Source organism: Salvelinus alpinus, chromosome 23 (genome assembly GCF_045679555.1).
Source record: "Salvelinus alpinus chromosome 23, SLU_Salpinus.1, whole genome shotgun sequence".
Taxonomy (NCBI): domain Eukaryota; kingdom Metazoa; phylum Chordata; class Actinopteri; order Salmoniformes; family Salmonidae; genus Salvelinus; species Salvelinus alpinus.
The window spans coordinates 47,042,765-47,067,721 of record NC_092108.1 but is presented as its reverse complement, the minus strand read 5'-3'; the positions used below and the strand labels follow the sequence as shown (position 1 = coordinate 47,067,721).

Genomic DNA, 24,957 nt, shown 5'->3' with positions numbered 1-24,957 from the left:
ATTGGAGTGGGTCTAGGGTTTCTGGGATGATGGTGTTGTGAGCCATGACCAGCCTTTCAAAGCACTTCATGGCTACAGACGTGAGTGCTACGGGTCAGCAGATTACCTTGGCATTCTATAGTGGTCTGCTTAAAACATGTTGGTATTACAGACTCGGATAGGGAGAGGTTTCAAAATGTCAGTGAAGACACTTGCTAGTTGGTCAGCGGATACTCGCTGTACACGGCCTGGTAATCGGTCTGGCCCTGCGGCCTTGTGAATGTCGACCTGTCTAAAGGGCTTACTCACATCGCCTGCAGAGTGGGTGATCACAGTCTTCCGGCACAGCTGATGCTCTCATGCATGCATCAATGTTACTTGCATCGAAGCGAGCATAGAAGTAGTTTAGCTCGTCCGGTAGGCTCGTGTCACTGGGCAGCTCTCGGCTGTGCTTCCCTTTATAGTAGAGGTCGACCGATTTTAATCGGAATGGCGATTTAATTAGGGCCGATTTTATGTTTTCATAACAATCAGTAATCGGCATTTTTGGACACTGATTGTGGCCGATTTATTTTAATTGTATTATTATTTGTTTTTTTACCTTTATTTAACTAGGCAAGTCAGTTAAGAACACATTCTTATGTTCAATGACGGCCTTGGAACGGTGGGTTAACTGCCTTGTTCAGGGGAAGAGCGACAGATTTTTACCTTGTCAGCTCGGGGATTCGATCTTGCAATCTTCCGGTTACTAGTCCAACGCTCTAACCGCCTGCCTTACTTTGCACTCCACGAGGAGCCTGCGTGGCAGGCTGACTACCTGTTACGCAAGTGCAGCAAGAAGCTAGCATTAAACTTATCTTATAAAAAACAATCAACCTTAACATAATCACTAGTTAACTACACATGGTTGGTGATATTACTAGTTTATCTAGCGTGTCCTGCGTTGCATATAATCGATGCCTGTTCATTTCTCATCGAATCACAGCCTACTTCTCCAAACTGGTGATGATTTAACAAGCGCATTCGTGAAAAAAGCACTGTCATTGCACCAATGTCTACCTAACCATAAACATCAATGCCTTTCTTTAAAATCAATACACAAGTATATATTTTTAAACCTGCATATTTAGTTAATATTGCCTGCTAACATGACTTTCTTTTAACTAGGGAAATTGTCACTTCTCTAGCATTCCGTGCATGCAGTCAGGGTATATGCAGCAGTTTAGGCCGCCTGGCTCGTTGCGAACTGTGTGAAGACCATTTATTCCTAACAAAGACTGTAATTAATTTGCCAGAATTGTACATAATTATGACATAGCATTGAAGGTTGTACAATATAACAGCAATATTTAGACTTAGGGATGCCACCCGTTAGATAAAATACGAAACCGTTCCGTATTTCACTGAAAGAATAAAAGTTTTGTTTTCAAAATGATAGTTTCCGGATTTGACCATATGAATGACCTAAGGCTCGTATTTCTGTGTGTTATGTTATAATTAAGTCTATGATTTGATATTTGATAGAGCAGTTTGACTGAGCGGTGGTAGGCAACAGCAAGCTCGTAAGCATTCAATCAAACAGCACTTTCGTGCGTTTGCCAGCAGCTCTTCGTTGTGCTTCAAGCATTGAGCTGTTTATGACTTCAAGCCTATCAACTCCCGAGATTAGGCTGGTGTAACCAATGTGAAATGGCTAGCTATATAGCGGGTTGCACGCTAATAGCGTTTCAATCAGTGACGGCACTCACTCTGAGAGCTTGAAGTAGTTGTTCCCCTTGCAATGGATAACAATGCTTCGAAGGTGGCTGTTTTCGATGTGTTCCTGGTTCGAGCCCAGGTAGGGGCGAGGAGAGTGACGGAAGCTATACTGTTACACTGGCAATACTAAAGTGCCTATAAGAACATCCAATAGTCAAAGGTATATGAAATACAAATGGTATAGAGAGAAATAGTCCTATAATTCCTATAATAACTACAATCTAAAACTTCTTACCTGGGAATATTGAAGACTCATATTAAATGGAACCACCAGCTTTCATATGTTCTCATGTTCTGAGCAAGGAACTTAAACGTTAGCTTTTTAACATGGGCCGGTGTAGTACGACTCGATGTTAGTCCTGTATTGACACTTTGCCTGTTTGATGGTTCATTGGAGGGCATAGCGGGATTTCTTATAAGCTTCCGTGTCCCGCTCATTGAAAGCGGCAGTTCTAGCCTTTAGCTCAGTGCGGATGTTGCCTGTAGTCCATGGCTTCTGGTTGGGGTAGGTACGTACGGTCACTGTGGGGACGACGTCATCGATGCACTTATTGATGAAGCCAATGACAGATGTGGTGTACTCCTCAATCCCATTTAGATTTCTGGTTAAGGTTAATTCGATTTTTGGCTAAGGTTATTCAATATGTTTTGCATTTGTGGATACTTTCACTGTTCTCAGGGCAGGTCTGCCGGTTTTGACTAGCAGAAGTGACTTTTCGCAGCAGGTTCTGAGAACTTAAGCTGCAGGTTAGGAGAATTAGCATGTCAGGTTAGGAGAAGGACATTAATGTTAGGAAAATGCTAAAATTGACCCATACGCGACTCGGATATATCTAGCTACAACCAAGTCTGTCATTAGAACAGTCTTGGTTTGTTATTTTTTGAACGTTTAAAAAAAAATATATATATATTTTTTAAACAATACAAAACTTACACAATCAAATGACAGCATACAGACACACACAAACATCGACATCACACCTGCCCAGATCCACCTGCTCACACCCCTATCTCCAGCGCCCACATCACTCTCAGCCAGATGGCTTCAAACTGCACCATTTTGTTTCTCTCTGTCACCTACGCACTTTCAACATTTAGATATGTAGCAAAATTTGAAATGTTTTTTTTTTTACATTGGATAAAAGTGAAAACTCAGAGCTAGAAAATTGTATATCATACACTACAGTTGAGGAACATTGGGAAAGTAATTCTGCTTTGAAAGTTGATAAACTTGGGACCTCACTTTTGAGAAAATTGCCCTTTTTTGGCCCACTTTTGAGAAAATGACAACTTCTTCACTTTAGCTAATTTGTCTTCATTATTACAGGAAAATAAACTCACAACAAGATCATTATTTACTAGTTAATGGCGAGTCAATTACAGAAAATATCTTGCGGTTGTGAGTTAGAATGCCCTGCTTTTCTTTCAAACATAGTTTTTTTACTTGGACTATGTCTTGTTGGCCTAACGTTATATCCTAATTTGACTTTGATCCAGGTCATGTTCTTCACATTACCGTCTGGTAAACACATAGTATATAAAATAAAATCTAAGTTTATTTGTCACATGCACAGGTTACAAAAGTTGTAGTGAAATTGATACCTATATAGTGGAGTATTTTGTTTAGACATGTAGCTAACTTGCTAAACAATGAACCATAATCCCGACTCGTACTACCCTGTATGAATCTGCAGGTAGCTAACCAACCCGGTTCAATGTTATCTAGCTATCTAACATTAGGCTATAACTAGCAATGCAAATGATACAAGTAATATTACAACACAGATCATACACGTAACGTTAGCTAGCTAGCAAGCAAGCCAGCTAACATTAGCTAGCTAGCTAACAGTACACTTTAACTTGCAATGAAAATGACTTTCATTCAAATTAGAAACATATTATATCTGAAAATGTAGCTAGCTAGACTATCTTATGGATGGACTCTTCTCCCTCTGTCACGGATACCATGGTTGCCCTTTGTTTGAAGATGTAATCTGGAGGCCGGTTTGTTATACAACAGCCTTCTGTGTGTTCTCTTTTCAACTCCCTCTATATATTTGCAATCAAACGGCAGAATTTTCTCAATTTCCTTAGCTATCAAACTCTGCTTCCACCAAGCCTTCCACTGATTTCAAATCTCGGTCCTCCAGAAAGTGGAGAACGACACTTTTTTTGCAGTTCTACTACGTGATGACTTCAAACAAAGATGTGTTAGAAAGGATAACCTACACATACTGACCAGCTCATGTTATAGATAGAAGCGTGCTACATGGCAGACCAATCCGATCTCATCTCTCGACATGTCCAGCCCATCTATTTCAGTCAATCATGGCTAGCGGGAAGGTTCCTGGCTAAATCAAGTAGGCTCATAATTTAACAGTTACTCGTATTTACAGATGGCATACAAGTGTGTTATGAAGGCACATGAATGTTCACATGTTCCAGAAGGCATTTCTGGCAAAAAACAAATGTTGAAAAAAAATGCCTCTCTAGTGACTTGCGACATACGCATAGATTCCTGAAACATGTCGCAAATGTGGAAAAAGGGAAGGTGTCTGAATACTTTCCCAATAAACTGTGACCTTTTAAATGTTTAAGTCCTTCAAATATAGTATTTAAAATGTGTGTGTGTGTGTGTGTATCCTGTGTAGGATCCGTGTGGCCGGTATCAAAGGGCTGCAGGGCGTGGTGAGGAAGACGGTGAACGATGAGCTTCAGGCCATCATCTGGGAGCCCCAGCACATGGACAAACTCATCCCCTCCATGCTGTTCAACATGCAGGATGCCGAGGACCTAGACAGGTACATAAAAAAATATATATATACCCACATGGCAGTCATAGACATTGAAATACATATTCATGGACTAACATCAATTAGTCCTGGGAGGTGGTCCTGATTGTCACAACTTGTCTACTTAAAGTAGTCGTCTGCAGTTCAAATCACAACAAACAGGCCCCAGATATGGCAAACAGCTGAGGGATGGGGCTGGAAAAATGCAACCACTCTCAAATTCATAGACAGACCTATGGATGCAAGAACTGACTGTCCATGAGATCAAAATGATAGTTTTAAGCATTTTTTATTTATCTATTTATCCATTTTTTAAAACTTTTTATTTTACCTTTTACTTTAGTTTATTTAGTGAATATTTTCTTAACTTTATTTATTGAACTGCATTGTTGGTTAAGGGCTTGCAAGTAAGCATTTCACGGTAAGGTTGTATTTACCTGTTGTATTTGGCGCATGTGACAAATAAAATGTGATTTGTTTAGTGTTTATTTACAAACACATTGTTTACGAACAGAGCAGTAAAACATCCTTATATTTGGGGTTCTGATGAGTTGAACTAAGTTCCAGAGGCATTTTATGTTCTATTCTTCAATAATCAAATGCTATATAACATAAATACAAAAGTCCAAACATGGATGTTTCAATCGCAGATTGCCTCTTTAATATAATTATATCATATTCCATTTAGCAGATTATTTTATCTAAATAGACTTGCAGTACAGTGAGAGCATACATTTGTGTTATGTGTATATAATCCCTTTGGGAATTTTAACTAATAAACTATATATTGCCCCTTGCAAGGGTTCGATCCCTCTCTGTCATTTCCTCTTGTCTATTGCCCCTTCTTATTCATAAATAATGTTAAACGAAAGAAAAAGAAGGATAAGTTCAAATATTTTAGCTAGGCTTGATTTAGCTTTTCCGGCAACTTATGGAATCAGTTGAATAGTCCTAAAAATGCAAACCCTGCCCATCTGGCACTCAATGTGCACAATCAAACACTCAGGGACAACACATCATATTTGAAACCAGGTCTTAAGGTGAACCTGTTTATCTATAAGAATATAAGGCTTAGATCAAGGGCCCTAAGTTCCAGTCTAAAGAGGATGGGAAAACACTGGCCATAGCTAACTTTTCAGGAATCTTCACTGCTTTTTTCACTATATAGACACTAGTTAAATTCCCACAGGGATCACATGCACATTTTAAAAGCGTATGCACACACTGTACTGTACGTCACTTTGGATAAGCGCTTCTGTTAAGTGACATTTTTATGTTATAGTTAAAAGACTGTTTGAATTCACATATTTCTTCTCAATAGACATCAGCTAGCTCTCAGAAAATGCATCCCTTCCCCCTCTCACCCCCCCCCCCCCCCCCCCCCATCTATTGCTCTTCTCCCTTTGTCTTTCTTTCCGAGTGGTAATCCACCACCACTCTTCTTTCTTAATTGTAACAGAACCCCCCTGAATCTACGTCTGCACCTTTCTATGATCAGTAAGCTGTGTCCAGTACATTTCGGAAAGTATTCAGACCCCTTTACTTTTTCCACATTTTGTTACGTTACAGCCTTATTCTAAAATGTATTAAATTGTTTTATTTCCTCATCAAGCTACACACAATACACCATAATGACAAAGCGAAAACAGGTTTTTAGAAGTATTTGCAAATGTATTAAAAATAAAAAACAGAAACCTTATTTACTTGACTATTCAGACCCTTTGCAATGAGACTCAAAATTGAGCTCAGGTGCATCCTGTTTCCTTTGATCATCCTTGATGTTTCTACAACTTGATTTGAGTCCAGCTGTGGTAAATTCAATTGATTGGACTTTATTTGGAAAGGCACACACCTGTCGATATTTGGGTCCCAGTGTTGACAGTGCATGTCAGAGGAAAAACTAAGCCATAAGGAATTGTCCGTAGAGCTCCGAGACAGGATTATTTCAAGGCACAGATCTTGGGACGGGTACCAAAAAATGTCTGCAGCATTGAAGGTCACCAAGAACAAGGTGGCCTCCATCATTCTTAAATGGAAGATGTTTGGAACCACAAACTCTTCCTACTGCGCAATTGGGGGAGAAGGGCCTTAGTCAGGGATGTGACCAAGAACCCAATGGTCACTCTGACAGAGTTCTAGAGTTCCTCTTTGGAGATGGAAAAACTTTCCAGAAAGACAACCATCTCTGCAGCACTCCACCAATCAGGCCTTTATGGTAGAGGGACCATACTGAAGCCACTCCTCAGTTAAAGGCACATGACAGTCCACTTGGAGTTTGAGAAAAGGCACCTAAAGGACTCAAACCATAAGAAACAAGATTCTCTGGTCTGATGAAACCAAGATTGAACTCTTTGGCCTGAATGCCATGTGTCACGTCTGGAGGAAACCTGGCACCATCCCTATGGTGAAGCATGTTGGTTTTGGCAGCATCATGCTGTGGGGATGTTTTTCAGAGGCAGGGACTGGGAGACTAGTCACGATCGAGGGAAAGATGAAAGGAGCAAAGTGCAGAGATCCTCGATGAAAACCTGCTCCAGAGCGCTCATTCTTGGGCAAAGGTTCAGCTCCTAACAGGACTACGACCCTAAGCACACAGCCATGGCTTCAGGACAAGACTCTAAATGTTTTTGACTGGCCCAGCCAGAGCCCAGACTTGAACCCGATCAAACATTTCTGGTGAGACTATTTTAGAATAAGGCTGTAACCTAACAAAATGTGGAAAAAGTCAAGTGGTCTGAATACTTTCTGAATGCACTGTATAAACACATAGCGTCCCAATTTTAGCATGGGTAATATTGTGTTCTACAAACTCCCCAGACGCCTAGCGCAGTCTCATATTCCGTCCCAAATGGCAACCTATTCCATATATTGTGCAATGCTTTTGACCAGGGCCCTATGGGGGCTTTCCTATGGGCCCTGGGCAAAAGTAGTACACTATATAGGGAATAGTTTGCCCTTTGGGACTCAGGCCCTCTCCTGAGATTTTCCATTAGCCCGAGGAGGATGAGTGACGATGGGGAATTGACATAGTTCTTCTGGAGAAGGGAGAGAAGCTTGATTATATTCCATACAGAGAAACCGTTAGGAGAGGGACCAGAACCGGAGACAGCCGTTGAGCCAGGCTCTTGCCCACGCCCGAGATTTACCCCACTGGAGATTAAGATTTAGACACCTTGACGAGACAGGACAGGTTTGTGGAGATAAAGCTTTACCCCCCCTTTACCCTTATTAAGCAATAACTAGTAATGCAAATGGATTTCTGATTCGAATAATATTACTACACAGATCATACACATAATGTTAGCTAGCAAGCTAACATTTACTAGCTAACAGTACGCTTTAACTTGCAATGAAAACATATAATATCTGAAAATGTAGCTAGACTCTTACCCGTATACATGGATGAACGCTTCATGGCAGACTGGAACCAAAACTCAGTTTTGTTTGTAGCTACATCTTGTTTGGCCAAGTTGTCAAGTCACTCCGGTTCACGTGCATGTGCAGAAAGTAGTCCATGACTTTTTCCAAATGATCTGTCGATAGCACCTGCTAAATTCAGGGCAACAACATTTTTGTAGTTTGGCTAACGTTAGTCCTTTCTACCGCGCTGTTTTTTGAAAGATATAATAACACATAGCTAGCTAGCTAACCACCGTCTTGCAATTGCTAGCTCTCGTGTATAGTTCACCTCAGATTAAATGTAGACCCAGCTAACCTAAGCTAGGCAAAATGCTCAGACGGCCTACCTCAGCTAGCACACCAGCTCAGCTTGCATAGTTCACATAACGTTCAGTTGTTTTTGTGCTAACTTACTTGACCAGCCCGACCTACTAGGTTCTCTGGCCAATCGACTCAAAAACAGAATCAGCTACCGCGTCAAGGCTAGCCTTGCCACCTCCTGCCTCGCAGACCCGGGTACGTGGCAACCCGGTCTCCCCTCTACAAGCCAAGACTCTGCATTAGGGAGAGGGCAGTTTGCTAACGCCAGGCTGCAAACCCACAGTCCAAGACAAAGGAGATTCCCTGGAAGGGTCCATCCCCAGCGTCAGAAAGGGGCAGCAACAGTTCATGCCGTGTCCCTCTCGGGTGCAGCACAGACTTTCCCCCCCATCAGAATGGGGAGAGTTATATCTGTGCTCCTAAAACCCTACCCATCATGCAGCGGCTCATTCCTATGCGTCCGCTCACAGGGAAGATGGAAGGGGCTCACTAAAACCTGGCTGTTGAGGACTCACTGGGTCCTCAACAGCCATCTGAAAAGGTCCATGTGCTTATGGTCAACGTGCTGTCTCGCTCTTTTTGTCAAGGCGACTGGTTCACTTCAATCGACCTACAGGGCTCTTATTTTTACGTAATACCAGCACACAGGAGGTTTCTCAGGTTTTCCATTCAGGGAACAGCCTATGAATACCTTGGTGTCCCCTTCGGCCATCAACATCAACATCGGTCCCCGCATGTTCAACAAGTGTGTGGAGGCGGCTGTAGCGCCCCGCAGAATCAGGGGATTAAGAGCTCCCGAGTGGCGCAGCGGTCTAAGGCACTGCGTCTCAGTGCTAGAGGCGTCACTACAGACCCTGGTTCGATCCTGGGCTGTATCACAACCAGCCGTGATTGGGAGTCCCATAGGGAGGCACACAATTGGCCCAGCATCGTACGGGTTAGGGTCTGACTGGGGTAGGCCGTCATTGTAAATAAGAATTTGTTCTTAACTGACTTGCCTAGTTAAAAAAAGAAAAAAATATTCTCCACCAAAGCAGTACGAGACACGGCTTCCCTCTTAACCCACCTCACCGAGTTAGGGTTCAAGATCAACCAGAAAAAGAGCTGTTTGGTGCCCACATAGAGAATAGAATACCTAAGCGTCAAGCTGGATCTATTTTATCGGGCTACACTATCGGACGGCCTTATCACATCATTCTGACAGTGCCTCTCCCTGTTCCGCAGGGGGCGCTCAGTTATGCTCAGAACGTATCTTTGAGTCTTGGGGTTGATGGCATCCTCCTTCTCAGTACCACTGGGTCTACTGGGAATGAGAGACTTCCAGCGTTGGGTATCTGCCCAACGTCTGTGTACACAAAATCACCTCAATCAAAAAGTTAACGGTAACCTTCTCTCGGCTGTCTGTCACTGGCAGAGCCCCTCGATCTTTGTTTCTGGTCCCGACAGTTCTGCCTCTCTCATGTAAACTACCTCAAACTTCTGACAGTGTTCCTTTCATTGAAATACTTTCTGCCCTTCAGGAATTGTCACATCCTGATCATGACAGACAATACGACTGGTGGCATACAATCAACCCCCAGGGTGGCACTTATTCTGTGGAGCAGAACACACCTACTCTCACTACGCGCGACTCATGTCCCGGGCGTACTGAATATAGGAGCGGACTTGTCCAAAGGGAATCCCCTATACGGGGATCGGAGACTCCATCCTCAAGTGGTGAACCAGATCTTGGAGAGATATGGCTGAACACCATTGATGTCTATGCATCGCACAAAGAGACACACTGCCCGCTGTTCTCTGCACTATACGGGGATCGGAGACTCCATCCCCAAGTGGTGAACCAGATCTTGGAGAGATATGGTTGAACACCATTGCTATCTATGCATCGCACAAAGACACACTGCTCGCTGTTCTTTCCGCTAGCAGTACTACTGGAGGTAGACACGCTGGCACACCCTTTGGCCAAGGGTGCTGCTCTATGCTTTTTTCCCCCTCTATGCCTAAGGCTTATCCCTCATCTTAGTAGCCCCTCGATGGCCAGGAAAGCTCTGGTTAGCGAAGATCACTCTCTTACTTTACGACCACCCCTGGCAGCTACTGTTACGCAGGGATCTTCTGACCCAAATGAACAAAGAGATTTCTCACCCAGAAACCATGGCCCTCTGGGCCAAGCCTGTGAGAGGATGAATCTGAATGCGACAGGCTTACCCCTCATTGAGTTTATTCAGAGTGCCAAAGCCCCTTTTTCAATGTTCGGAAACAAGTGTCATGTTTTTGAGAAGTGGCTTTGACAAAAACACAGTAGGGAGCGCGTCGCTTACGTCCATGTCTCCAAGCCTTTAGCCCCATCTTGGGACCTATTTTGCTTGAGGCTATTTCACAGCAGCCTTTTGAGCTGCTGGAAGGTGTGGAGATGAAATATCTCTCCTTCAAAACCGCTTTGCTGATCGCCCTTACGCCTGCAGAGTGAGTGAGCTTCACGCACTGCCAGTCTACCATTTGTGCCTACAGTTTGCACTGAGGTTATCCAAGTTAACTTAAACCTTCCTTTATGCCTATGGTCAGCGATAATTGTAATTGTCTTGCCTTGGAGCTTGCGTCTTTCCACCCGCCGCCATTCGCTAACATGGAAGAAGAGCCTCTCCACCATTTGTCCAGTACTCATGTTGCACATTTACTTGGACAGAATGAGAGCCTTACGCAAGAGCGACCAACTCTACATTTCTTTTGCAAGGGTAGGCTCCTCTCGTCAACGACTATCCCGTTGGATAGAGGAGGCTATTATATTGGCTTGTAATAGCAACTGTTTACAGCCCCCGATGGGCCTGAGGACTCATTCCACCAGAGGTCTGGCTAACTCTTGGGCACTGTTCAAATGCATCTCTTTACAAGGGATATGCAATGTGGCATGTTGGGCTACATTTGAGGTTTTACCAAAAGGATGTCACTGCACCTTCGTTGACGCCTACTGTTCCCTGTGTCGGAGCCTCTGAGGGATGCTTTTTTTGGAACTACCCTGGTTTCGGAGAACATGTCTGCGATATTGGAGTTGGCCATATCCCATTGTGATACATCAAAACATGTATTTGAAAGAACTCTAATCAAATTTAATCGTCACATGCTTCGTAAACGACAGGTGTGGACTAACAGTGAAATGCTTACTGATGGGCCCTTCCTAACAATGCAGAGAGAAAGAAAATGGAGAAATAATAGAAAAGTAAAACATGTAGTAATAGATACACAATGAGTAACAATAACTTTGCTATATACAACAAGTAAGGTAGATATGTACATATAACTATGATAAAAGGGGACAGAGTAAACAACAGCAGCATATGTGTTGAGTAAAATGAAATGGTGCGAAAAGGGTCGTTGCTATTTAGTTAACTATTTAACTAACTATTTAGCAGTCTTATGTCTTCGGGGTAGAAGCTGTTAACGGTCCTGTTGGTTCCAGACTTGGTGCGTTGGTACTGCTTGCTGTGCGGTAGCAGAGATAACGTTATATAACTTGTGTGGCTGGAGTCTTGGTCAATTTTTAGGGCCTTCCGCTGACACCGCCTGGTATAGAGGTCCTGGATTGTGGGGAGCTCGGCCCTAATGATGTACTGAGCCGTATGTACTACCCTCTATAGCGTTTTGCGATTGGATGCTAAGCAGTTACCATACCAAGCGGTAATGAAGCCAGTCAAGATGCTCTCAATGGTTCAGCTATAGATATTTTTGAGGATCTGAGGGCCCATGCCAAATATTTTCATCCACCTGAATGGGAATAGGCGTTGTCGTACCCTCTTCACGACTGTGTTGGTGTGTTTGGACAATGATAGATCCTTAGTGATGTGGACACTGAGGAACTTGAAGCTCTTGACTCGCTCCACTTTAGCCCACTCGATGTGAATGGGAGCATGCTCGGCCCTCCGTTTCCTGTCGTGAACGATCCGCTACTTTGTATTGGTGACGTTTAGTGAGAGGTTGTTGTCCTGGCACCACACTGCCAGGTCTCTGACCTCCTTCCTATAGGCTGTCTCGTCGTCATTGGTGATCAGACCTACCACCGTCGCGCCGTCGCAAACTTAATGATGGTGTTGGAGTCGTGCGCAGCCACACAGTCGTGGTTGAACAGGGAGTACAGAAGGAGACTTAAAAATGCATGTGTTGTTGCCTACCCTCATCACCTGGGGGCATCCGGTCAGGATCCAGTTGCAGATGGAGGTGTTCAGTCCCAGTGTCCTTAGCTTAGGGATGAGCTTGGAGGGCACTATGGTGTTGAACACTGAGCTGTTGTCAATGAATAGCATTCTCAGCATTCTCTTAGGTCTTTATTTTGTCCAAGTGGGAAAAGGCAGTGTGGAGTGCTATAGAGATTGTGTCGCCTGTTGATCTGTTGGGGTGGTATACGAATGGGTCTAGGGTGTTAGAGATTATGGTATTAATGTGAGCCATGACCAGCCTTTCAAAGCATTACATGGCTACAGATGTGAGTGCTATGGGGCGATAGTCATTTAGACAGGTTACCTTGGCGTTCTTGGGCACAGGGGCTATGCTGGTCTGCTTGAAACATGTAGGTATTACATACTCTGTCAGGGAGAGGTAGTAAATGTAATTGAATGTAATCTCATTCATATTATCATAGAACCAGGGTTATGAATGTTTTCATCCCCATGGGGAGTCAGTAGGATCAGGTGCCCCCTGTCATGTAATTGTATTCACTGTGATCTCAAAGGCAAAACGGATCTGAAAACGGAAATCAAATTAGTATAATAAAAAATCCCCATTTAAAAATGTCAGTTTAAGCTATAGAACTTCCGCATCTGTGGTGAACGGTGACAGCTAGAGCGGTGTTTGTCAGAACATGAGACATCCCGAAAATCGATCCTCTCCCAAAATCGTCTGTAGGTTCCGAACGGTTTGGCCTTTCAAACTATTATGGAAAGATGAGACTCTCACAAACACAATGGTGTTCTCGGTTTTGGGCTCGTCTGAAGTCGGTACAGCCGATCTGCCAACTTCTGCTTTTCCAACAGTCTTGAAGGAGTTCCCACATATGCTGAGCACTGATTTCCTTCACTCTGCAGTCCAACTCATCCCAAACCATCTCAATTGAGTTGAGTTCGGGTGATTGTGGAGGCCAGGTCAGCTGATGCTGCATCACACTCCTTCTTGGTCAAATAGCCCTTATACCACCTGGAGTTGTTTTGGGTCATTGCCCTGTTGAAAAACAAATGATAATCCCACTAAGCGCAAACCAGATGGGATGGCGTATCGCTGCAGAATGCTATGGTAGCCATGCTGGTTAAGTGTGCCTTGAATTATAAATAAATCACAGTGTCTCCAGCAAAGCACCATCACACCACCTCCTCCATGCTTCACGGTGGGAACCACACATGCAGAGATCATCTGTTCACCTACTCTGCGTCTCACAAAGACACAGCAGTTGGAACCAAAAATCTCAAATTTGGAATCATCAGACCAAAGGAAATATTTCCACCGGTCTATTGTCCATTGCTCATGTTTCTAAGCCCAAGCATGTCTTCTTTTTATTGGTGTTCTTTAATAGTGGTTTCTCTGCAGCAATTCGACCATGAAGGCCTGATTCACACAGTCTCCTCTGAACAGTGCATGTTGATGTGTCTGTTACTTGAACTCTGTGAAGCATTTATTTGGTGCTGCAATCTGAGGTGCAGTTAACTCTAAGGAACTTTTCCTCTGCAGCAGATGTAACTCTAGGTGTTCCTTTCCTGTGGCGATCCTCATGAGCCAGTTTCATCATAGCGCTTGATGATTTTTGCGACTGGACTTGAATAAACTTTTAAAGTTCTTGAAATGTTCCGTATTGACTAACATTCATGTCCTAAAGTAATGATGGACTGTCGTTCCTCATTGCTTATTTGAGCTGTTCTCGACATAATATGGACTTGGTCTTTTACCAAATAGGGCTATCTTCTGTATACCACCCCTACCTTGTCACAACACAACTGATTGGCTCACAGGCATTAAGGAAAGAAATTTCACAAATGAACTTTTAACAAGGGACACCTGTTAATTGAAATGCATTCCAGGTGACTACCTAATGAAGCTGGTTGAGAGAATTCAAAGAGTGTGCAGAACTGTCGTTAAGGCAAAGGGTGGCTACTTTGATTGTTTAACCCTTTTTTGTTTACTTCATGATTACATATGTGTTATTTCATAGTGTTGATGTCTTCACTATTATTCTACAATATAGAAAATAGTAAAAATAAAGAAAAACCCTGGAATGAGTACGTGTGTCTAAACTTTTGACTGGTGCTGTATATGGAGACTGTTTAGTGTAAAAAATGTGTTAAATACATGTCCAAAAAAATCTGTTTCATAATCTTTCTTATATACACTATGTATACAAAAGTATGTAGAGTCCCGTTCAAGTTGGTGGATTCGGCTATTTCAGCCACACCCGTTGCTGAAAGGTGTATAAAATCAAGCACACAACCATGCAGTCTCCATATACAACCATTGGCAGTAGAATGGCCTTCCTAAAGAGCTCAGTGACTTTCAACGTGGCCCCGTCATAGGATGCCACCTTTCCAACAAGTTCGTCAAATGTCTGCCCTGCTAGAGCTGCCCTGGTCAACTGTAAGTGCTGTTATTGTGAAGTGGAAACATCTAGAAGCAACAGCAACTCAGCCACAAAGTGGTAGGCCACATCATTTCACAGTACGGGACCGCCGAGGGTCGAAGCGCTTGTCCTCGGTTCCAACACTCACTACCTAGTTCCAAACTGCCTCTTGATGCAATGTCAGCACAAGAACTGTTCATGGCCGAGCAGCCGCACACAAGCCTAAGATCACCATGCGCAATACAATGTGGTGTAAAGCGCACCGCCATTGGACTCTGGAGTGATGAATTACGCTTCACCATCTGGAAGTTCGACGAACGAATCAGGGTTTAGTGGATGCCAGGAAAACACTACCTGCCCCAATGCATTTTGCCAACTGTAAAGTTTGGTGGGTGAGCTGTTATTCATGGTTCGGGCAGGCTCCTTTGTTCCGGTGAAGGGAAATCTTAACGCTGCAGCATACAATGACATTCTTTACGATTCCGTGCTTCCAACAGTTTGAGGAAGGTCCTTTCCTGTTTCAACATGACAATGTCATCGTGCACAAAGTGATGTCGAGACAAATGGTTTGTCGAGATTGGTGTGGAATAACTTGACTGGCCTGCAGAGAGCCCTGACCTCAACCTCATCGAACACCTTTGTGATGAATTAGAACGCTGACTGCAAGCCAGGCCTAATCACCCAACATCAGTGCCCAACCTCACTAATGCTCTTGTGGCTGAATGGAAGCAAGTCCCCGCAGCAATGTTCCAGCATCTAGTGGAAAGCCTTCCCAGAAGAGTGGAGACTGTTATAGCAGCAAAGGGGGGACCAATTCCGTATTAATGCCCATGATTTTGGAATGAGATGTTTGACGAGCAGGTGTCCACATACTTTTGGTCATGTAGTTTATCTCCGATGTATTTGACTTGTCAGAACAAACTCCCTTTAGATGTTTTGGGGGACTATCTGTTGTTCCATGTAGTGAATCTGTTATTCAATGCTTTTGTTTGGGCTAATTTACCAAATAATTTGAGTATATCTTTTTTTACCATTACAATTCTAAATCAAATAGCTAAATGATCCTTGGTTGGATCTTTCCAAAATAATTCCACATAGCTTAGTAGAACCCTGGGGAAGCAACTCCAGTGTAGATTTGGCCTCGTGTTTTAGGTTATTGTCCTGCTGAAAGGTGAATTCGTCCAGTGTCGGTTGGAATGCAGACTGAAGCAGGTTTTCCTATAGAATTCCCTAGTCCTTGACGATGACAAGCATACCCAAAGGGGTTGAATACTTATTGACTGAAGCCATTTCAGCTTTTAATTTTTTAATACATTTGTAAAAAATGATAGGAAAATGATTCCACTTTGACATTGGGCTATTGTGTGTAGGCCAGTGACACATCTCAATTTAATCCATTTTAAATTCAGGCTGTAACACCACAACATATGGAAAAAGTAAAGGGATGCTTTCTGATGGGACTATATATATGTAAGTTTGTACTTAAGAAGAAAGGAGGGAAGGAACATATGTACAAAGGAAGGAAGGAGGAAAGGGAATGTACCCATTGCTTAGGCAACTGTGTAATAATTTAAATAATTCAACAACAAAGGAATGTAAGGATGCATTTCTCAAGCCACCATGGGCCATAATAATTCCCCATACTCCCTGGTGACTTTCTTCCCTCCCTGGCCCCTCATAAGGCGGCGCTATTAAACTGTCAAGTCTGCGCTTAGGAAGATAACTGTCCTCCAGATCAGGGGAGAAATATGTAGCCCCCCACTCCCGGTTCAGTAGAAGATGTGTGCACCTCGTTGGTTGGTCTGGGGGGGGGGGGGGGGGGGTGTAATTTGAAAGAGGCGAAGCACATCAAAGCTATTGTGTATGCTGAAATTGGACGCCGGGTCTGGCATCGCGTTTAATGTCACATCCACTGACATTTATGCAATGCTCTCGAAAACCGCCGCTTGCCCAATGTCTGGTTGACTATCTTTCGGTCGGTCTGTGGCAAACTCCATTTTGTTCGCCCTATTTCTGGTTTATTTTGTTCCTAAAGATGGAAGAGATTATGAAAAGTCAACCTCTTTCTCCTTGACGCATCTCGTGTCCAAGGATAAGTAATGGAGCTGTTTTTTGGGGGAAAGAAGGCTCGACCTGCCAGCATAGGGTGAAGGATATCTGATACCTTTTTAATGGTCTTTGTGGTGCCAGAGTGTGACCTGAATGCAAAGTTGCTAGTGTCATATAGACTCTGAGCCACGGCGGTGTGCGATATGACGCCTGAGAAGAAATTAGCTCCACAAGGAGACATTGATACGATCTCAGCTGAGCTACTATGCCCCAGCTGTCAACTTATCACTGCCATTGATTCGACCGAGGCTGCGTGCGCTTGAGTTGGGTTAGCTCATACTAGATCATCATCATCATTCACCAATGTGTCTTGGATACCTTTTTCTTGAAAAAGGATATTGACAATGCAATCAGAATGACATCACCAACAAGGTTAACCTTTTTGTCCCGTTGCCACATGAACCAAGGTGCTGCTTGAAACGACCTCTGAGGAATGGGATGATGTGGATGGTGATGATAATGAGGATTCTGATTATGGGGGTGTCAATAGTTAGGGATCGTTACAATGATGGGGAGTAGAGGCCACAGAAGAGTGTGGTTGCTCAATCTTTGCCATGTGCACCGAGGGAATGGAAACTGAATAATATTAAGATGGAATGCATACAAATTATGATTCCTATGTCTTCTAAATCAGAGGTATCCAATCCTCCTGGAGAGCTATTTGGTGTTGGTCCAGCCCTGCTTTTGCAGCTGATTAGTAAAATCAGGATTGCTAGCTAGAGCAGGGTTGGAGAAAAAGCCTGACTCCCCTTTTTATGAATGCTAATGCCTGACCAGGTGCAAATTGTGGTGTCGTCCTTTAGAAAGGATGCTCAGCCAGGGCCCTGACCCTCTGCGGGCACAAAAACATCCCGTGACTCATGTGTACGCAGGAAATATATGTAGTTGTGTAAAGACTGATTTTAACAATGCTAGTTGGATCAAATCTGGCCTGTACAGACGGAGACAGGCCACACGCACACACTCGAAATGCAATCCATGTTGTGCCTTTTTAATTTAACAGCATTGCTTGTTGTTTTTTGTGATCTAACTAAACATACCTGGTAGAAAGCATTTGGTCAAGGACATTTGATTCTATTAATTGTTTTACTCAGGGAGAAACTTTGACTTGACCAGAATGGGGAAAGAAGCTCAGCTTTAATCCCTAAGTCTATTGACGCACCATAGCATCACTCTTAGTAACATGACACAAATCTCAGTTTAGGCTACAGATATCAGTTTTTTTTTGCATGGGCTGCGTCTCAGTCCATAACATCTGCCTAATAAGTCTGGCTGCACAACCAATTGGCAAACGTACTGCAAATTGAGATCACGTAACTAAACGAAATAAAAAGAAGACGACACTACACTATGAAACAAAGATAAATGACATAAATAGTGAAAGTAAAAAGCTTTGGAGCACCTTAAATGACATTCATTGAATAAGGTAGCTCATGCATCACAAAAATCATCTGATATTGCCAACTACTTTAATGAGTTTCTCGATGGCAAGATTAGCAATTTAGGCATGATATGCCATCAACAAACACTGACACTACACATCCAAGTATATCTAACCAAATTATGAAAGACAAGCATTATATTTTGAAAATGTATGTGTTATTGCTTTACACCCCTTGCTATTTTGTGGATAAAGAGTCACCTGTCTAACAGAATACAGAGGGTGTTCTTTAATGGAAGCCCCTCCAACATATAATCCAGGTAGAATTCCCCAGTGCAGCTGTCTAGGCCCCCTACTTTTTTCAATCTTTACTAACGACATGCCACTTGTTTTGTGTAAAGCCAGTGTGTCTATGTATGCGGTTGACTCACCACTATACACGTCAGCTACTACAGCGACTAAAATGACTGCAACACTTAACAAAGAGCTGCATTTTGTTTCAGAATGGGTGGTGATGGGGTTCATTCCTTGTTCTTTGTCAATCATTAGCATTCAGACAATCTCTTTAATTAAATCATTCAAAAACCTTTATTGATGCAATTGCAGACAGAAGTTGCCAACAGGATCATAGCACGCATGTTTCCGAGTAAGTTCTGGAAAATAGAAAAGGGTCCGAGTTGTTTTATTATTCCTACAGTCATATATCTTAGTGATGTCACTGCCTATGTCATTACCTTCTACTCATGAGACCAAATCCATGCCTACACAGCTATATAAACAAGAGTTTTAGTGTTATCTAAAAGCTCAGCAGTAAATGTCCACTCCCCAAATTGATTTTTAGTGGAATGTCTGACTAGTCTCTTATATCTTACACTCCCCTGCAGAGTTCTGTCTGTTACACATTTTTCAGACAGTTTCTTTATAAGAGGCAGAGATTAGAAAAGACTGTGGAACAATATTAAACCTTTATAATGCATATATATATTGCTAATCTGTAGTCCAGGATCCTATACATGTAAGGAGGGAAGGGTATTGTATCCCTTCCCCTTCTATTAATACAACATAAGCATAATCAATCATTATAATACATCAAATATTTGGTACAGCCCCTTTCATGACCCCAAGGTGAACCTGACAGAGGCAAAGAATAAGTTGATTCCTAAAACTTAAAGCCTTGTATTTGGTACAAATCATTCACTAAACCCTAAACCTCAACTAAATCTAGTAATAAATAATATGGAAATTGAGCCTGTTGAGGTGACTAAACTGCTTGAGGTAACCCTGGATTGTAAACTGTCATAGTCAAAACATGTTGATACAACAGTATCTTAGATGGGGAGAAGTCTGTCCATTTATAAAGCACTTCTCTATTCTACATCAAGTAACTCATGCAAGCAGTAAAATTAGATTTACAAAACAGATAAAAATACACCTAATGGAACAGCAGGGACTGTGAAGCAACACAAGCATAGGCACAGGCACATGCATACTCACGTGATAAAATATGCACTAAACACACACGTACACATGGGTTTTGTGTTCTAGATACAGTTGAAGTCGGAAGTTTACATACACTTAGGTTGGAGTCAATTAAACTCGTTTTTCAACCACTCCACACATTTCTTGTTAAAACCTCTCTAGGGTATGTGGGACGGTAGCGTCCCACCTCGTCAACAGCCAGTGAAACTGCAGGGCGCCAAATTCAAAACAACAGAAATCCCATCATTTAAATTCCTCAAACGTACAAGTATTTTACACCATTTTAAAGATACACTTGTTGTAAATCCAGCCAAGTGTACGATTTTCAAAAAGGTTTTACGACGAAAGCACACCAAACGATTATGTTAGGTATGAGCAGAGTCACAGAAAAAGACAGCCATTTTTCCAGCCAAAGAGAGGAGTAACAAAAAGCAGAAATAGAGATAAAATGAATCACTAACTTTTGATGATCTTCATCAGATGACACTCAGGACTTCATGTTACACAATACATGTATGTTTTGCTCGGTAAAGTTCATATTTATATCCAAAAATCTCAGTTTAGGTGGCAAAAAGCCAGAGAAAATGCAGAGCGCCAAATTCAAATTAATTACTATGAAAATTACTATAAAAATCTAACTTTTATTAAATCACACATGAAAGATACCAAATTAAAGCTACACTGGTTGTGAATCCAGCCAACATGTCAGAATTCAAATAGGCTTTTCGGCGAAAGCAAACAATGCTATTATCTGAGGATAGCACAATAGTAAACAAAGACAGAGAAGCATATTTTAACCCTGCAGGCGCGACACAAAACGCAGAAATAAAAATATAATTCATGCCTTACCTTTGACGAGCTTCTGTTGTTGGCACTCCAATATGTCCCATAAACATCACAAATGGTACTTGTTGTTCGATTAATTCCGTCAATATATATCCAAAATGTCCATTTATTTAGCGCGTTTGATCCAGAAAAACACCGGTTCGAACTTGCTCAAACGTGACTACAAAATATCTCAAAGGTTACCTGTAAACTTTGCCAAAAAATTTCAAACTACTTTTGTAATACAACTTTAGGTATTTTTTTACGTTAATAATCGATAAAATTGAAGACGGGATGATCTGTGTTCAATACAGGATTAAAACCAACTATAGCTAGCTTTCTGTTCACGCGCTTCTATCTAACAGGACACTTCATGTGACTCTCGTTCAAGATGGCGGTACTTCTTCATTACACAAAGGAATAACCTCAACCAATTTCTCAAGACTGTTGACATCCAGTGGAAGCGGTAGGAACTGCAAGCAGGTCCCTTAGAAATCTGGTTTCCCAATGAAAACTCATTGAAAAGAGTGACCTCAAAAATAAAAATAAATATCTGAATGGTTTTCCCTCGGGGTTTCGCCTGCTGAATAAGTTCTGTTACACTCACAGACATGATTCAAACAGTTTTAGAAACTTCCGAGTGTTTTCTATCCAAATCTACTAATAATATGCAGATCTTATATTCTGGGGATGAGTAGCTGGCAGTTGAATTTGGGCATGCTTTTCATCCAAAATTCCGAATGCTGCCCCCTACCCTAGAGAAGTTAACAAACTAGTTTTGGAAAGTCGGTTAGGACATCGGAAGTTTACATACACTTAGGTCGGAGTCATTAAAACTCGTTTTTTAACCACTCACAAATTTCTTGCCAACAAACTATAGTTTTGGCAAGTCAGTTAGGACATCTGCTTTGTGCATGACACAAGTAATTTTTCCAACAATTGTTGACAGACAGATTATCTAACTTATATTTCACTGTATCACAATTCCAGTGGGTCAGAAGTTTACATACACTAAGTTGACTCTTTAAACAGCTTGGAAAATTCCAGAAATGAGGTCATGGCTTTAGAAGCTTCTGATAGGCTAATTGACGTCAATTGGAGGTGTACCTGTGGATGTATTTCACGGCCTACCTTCAAACTCAGTGCCTCTTTGCTTGACATCATGGGAAAATCCAAATAAATCAGCCAAGACCTCAGAAAACAAATTGTAGACCACAAGTCTGTTTCATTATTGGGAGCAATTTCCAAATACGTGAAGGTACCACATTCATCTGTACAAACAATAGTACGCAAGTAAACACCATGGGACCACGCAGCCGCCGACCGCTCAGGAAGGATATGCGTTCTGTCTCCTAGAGATAAATGTACTTTGGTGCGAAAAGTGCAAATCAATCCCAGAATGACAGCAAAGGACCATGTGAAGATGCTGGAGGAAACGGGTACAAAAGTATCTATATCCACAGTAAAACGAGTGCGATATCGACATAACCTGAAAGGCTGCTCAGCAAGGAAGAAGCCACTGCTCCAAATACACCATAAAAAAAAGCCAGACTACGGTTTACAACTGCACATGGGGACAAAGATCATACTTTTTGGAGAAATGTCTTCTGGTCTGATGAAACAAAAATAGAACTGTTTGGCCATAATGACCATCCTTATGTTTGGAGGAAAAATGGGAACGCTTGCAAGCCGAAGAACACCATCCCAACCGTGAACCACGGGGTGGCAGCATCATGTTGTGGGGGTGCTTTGCTGCAGGAGGGCCTGGTGCACTTCACAAAATAGATGGCATCATGAGGGAGGAAAATTATGTGGATATATTGAAGCAACATCTCAAGACATCAGTCAGGAAGTTAAAGCTTGGTCACAAATGGATCTTACAAATGGACAATGACTCCAAAGTTGTGGCAAATGGCTTACGGACAACAAAGTCAAGGTATTGGAGTGGCCATCACAAATCCCTGACCTCAATCCTATAGAAAATGTGTGGGCAGAACTGAAAAAGCGTGTGCGAGCAAGGAGGCCTACAAACCTGACTCAGTTACACCAGCTCTGTCAGGAGGAATGGGCCAAAATTCACCCAACTTATTGTGGGAAGCTTGTGGAAGGCTACCCAAAACGTTTGACCCAAGTTAAATAATTTAAAGGTAATGCTACCAAATACTATTTGAGTGTATGTAAACTTCTGACCCACTGGGAATGTGATGAAAGAAATAAAAGCTGAAATAAATCATTTTCTTTGCTATTATTCTGACATTTCACATTCTTAAAATAAAGCGGTGATACTAACTGACCTAAGACAGGGAATTTTTACGACAATTAAACGTCAGGAATTGTGAAAAACTGAGTTTAAATGTATTTGGCTAAGGTGTATGTAAACTTCTGACTTCATCTGTACTTATGTACATAAGATATGGGTTTGTTTGTTTTTCAATACATTTGCAAACATTTTTTAAAACCAGTTCTCTTTATCATAATAGGGTGTTGTGTGTAGATTGAGTAAAAAAAAGAAAAAAAGAAATACATTTTAGAATAAGGCTGTAACGTAACAAAATGTGGAAAAGTTCAGGGGACTGAATACTTTCAGAATGTACTGTAGGTGTAAAAATGCCAAATATATCAAAAGCTAAATCAAGCAGAGATCTACGACTGTTTAAACATGTTAATCATTACTGAAACATGCAAACTACAATTTTTTTTTTAAGATAATGAATACATGACAATGACCACTTGGGGTGGCAGGTAGTTTTGGATTAAATGTCAGGAATTGTGAAAAAACTGAGTTTAAATGTATTTGGCTAAGGGTTATGTAAACTTCCGACTTCAACTGTATGTGATAGTGGAGTAGGGGCCTGCAGGCACAACCTTAATGTGTTGTGAAATCTGAGAATGTATTGTAATGTTTTTAAAATTGCATAACTGCCTTAATTTTGCTGGACCCCAGAAAGAGCAGCTACTGACTTGGCAGCAGCTAATGGGGATCCATAATAAATACAAATGGAAGGCCCATCTTAAAAAAATTCTATATGTTAGCTTAGTACCTCCCCAATCCATTTTTTTGCTTTTAAATGAATTATATATACCCATTGAATCTTGAAAAATATAACAGTAATTTATACATTTCTCATGAGCTTAGTTCAACTGTCATACCCCATACGAACCCAAAATATAAGCTTGTTTTACTCCATTGTTTGTCTTTGATGTCTTTGTGTCTATAGCTCAGTCTATGAATTGGATTTCTCCAGCCCCATCCCACAGCTGTTTAACAGAACAGTAGCTGCTTCGTTGTTGTTCGAACTGCAGATTACTGTTTAATGGTCGGCTGCGAGGGAATGGCTCTTTGTCTCAAATTATTCCTGCTGTTGCGCCGGTCGCTTTCTTTTTGTAAATGGTGTCGCACCACGGATCAAGTAAGCGACCTTGTGGACCACCTTGACTGCCGCATGGCTGCTAGACAGATATTATTTTCTCAGTGGTTCAAACTGCATTATCTCTCTCTCTCTCTTTCTGCCCCTACCCCCCTCCCTTTGTCTCTCTCTTTCTGCCCCTATCCCCCCCTCCCTTTGTCACTCTCTTTCTGCCCCTATCCCCCCCTCCCTTTGTCTCTCTCTTTTTGCCCCTATCCCCCCCTTCCTTTGTCTCTCTCTTTCTGCCCCTATCCCCCCCTCCCTTTGTCTCTCTCTTTCTGCCCCTATCCCCCCCTCCCTTTGTCTCTCTCTTTCTGCCTCTATCCCCCCTCCCTTTGTCTCTCTCTTTCTGCCCCTATCCCCCCTCCCTTTGTCTCTCTCTTTCTGCCCCCCCCCCCCCTTGTCTCTCTTTCTGCCCCTATCCCCCCCTTTGTCTCTTTCTGCCCCCCTCCCTTTGTCTCGCTCTTTCTGCCCCTATCCCCCCTCCCTTTGTCTCTCTCTTTCTGCTTGGTTGGAAAACAATCAAGAAGCGTAACATTTTCCATGAACTGCGTGTGGGCTGCAAATAATTGTTTTCCTCTCCCGAGAAACAGATGCCCACAGCCCATCTGTGGCCGGGATTATTGCGGGGAAATGATTTAGCATTTCATTAATTTGCCAATATCACACATAACAGACACACTGTTTATTCAGTACAGACAAACTCATTAGGCTTCACGTAGAAATATGACAATTTTTTTCCACTTCCAACTCCCCACTATAGGGAGAATCTCAATTGCATACTCCTCGCGTCATCTCTCCTCACTTCTTTCTCAAACCCCATTGGAGGAGAAGGTTGGCTTTCTCATCCAATGGGTTTTGAGAAGGAGGCGAGGAGAATGCAATTGAGATTATCCCACAGTCCCAAATTGCAGC

General features: G+C 42.3%; 1 protein-coding gene across 5 annotated transcripts in view; it reads left to right on the top strand.

Annotated features, from left to right (window-relative positions):
- Nucleotides 1-24,957, top strand: part of efr3a (EFR3 homolog A (S. cerevisiae)) — a 222,075-nt gene that overhangs the window by 95,039 nt on the left and 102,079 nt on the right. For all 5 annotated transcript variants that reach the window (XM_071362586.1, XM_071362584.1, XM_071362585.1 and 2 more), the window contains one exon: nucleotides 4,389-4,538. In XM_071362586.1, coding sequence (XP_071218687.1) covers nucleotides 4,389-4,538 — 150 coding nt within the window. The remainder of the gene's footprint in view (nucleotides 1-4,388; nucleotides 4,539-24,957) is intronic.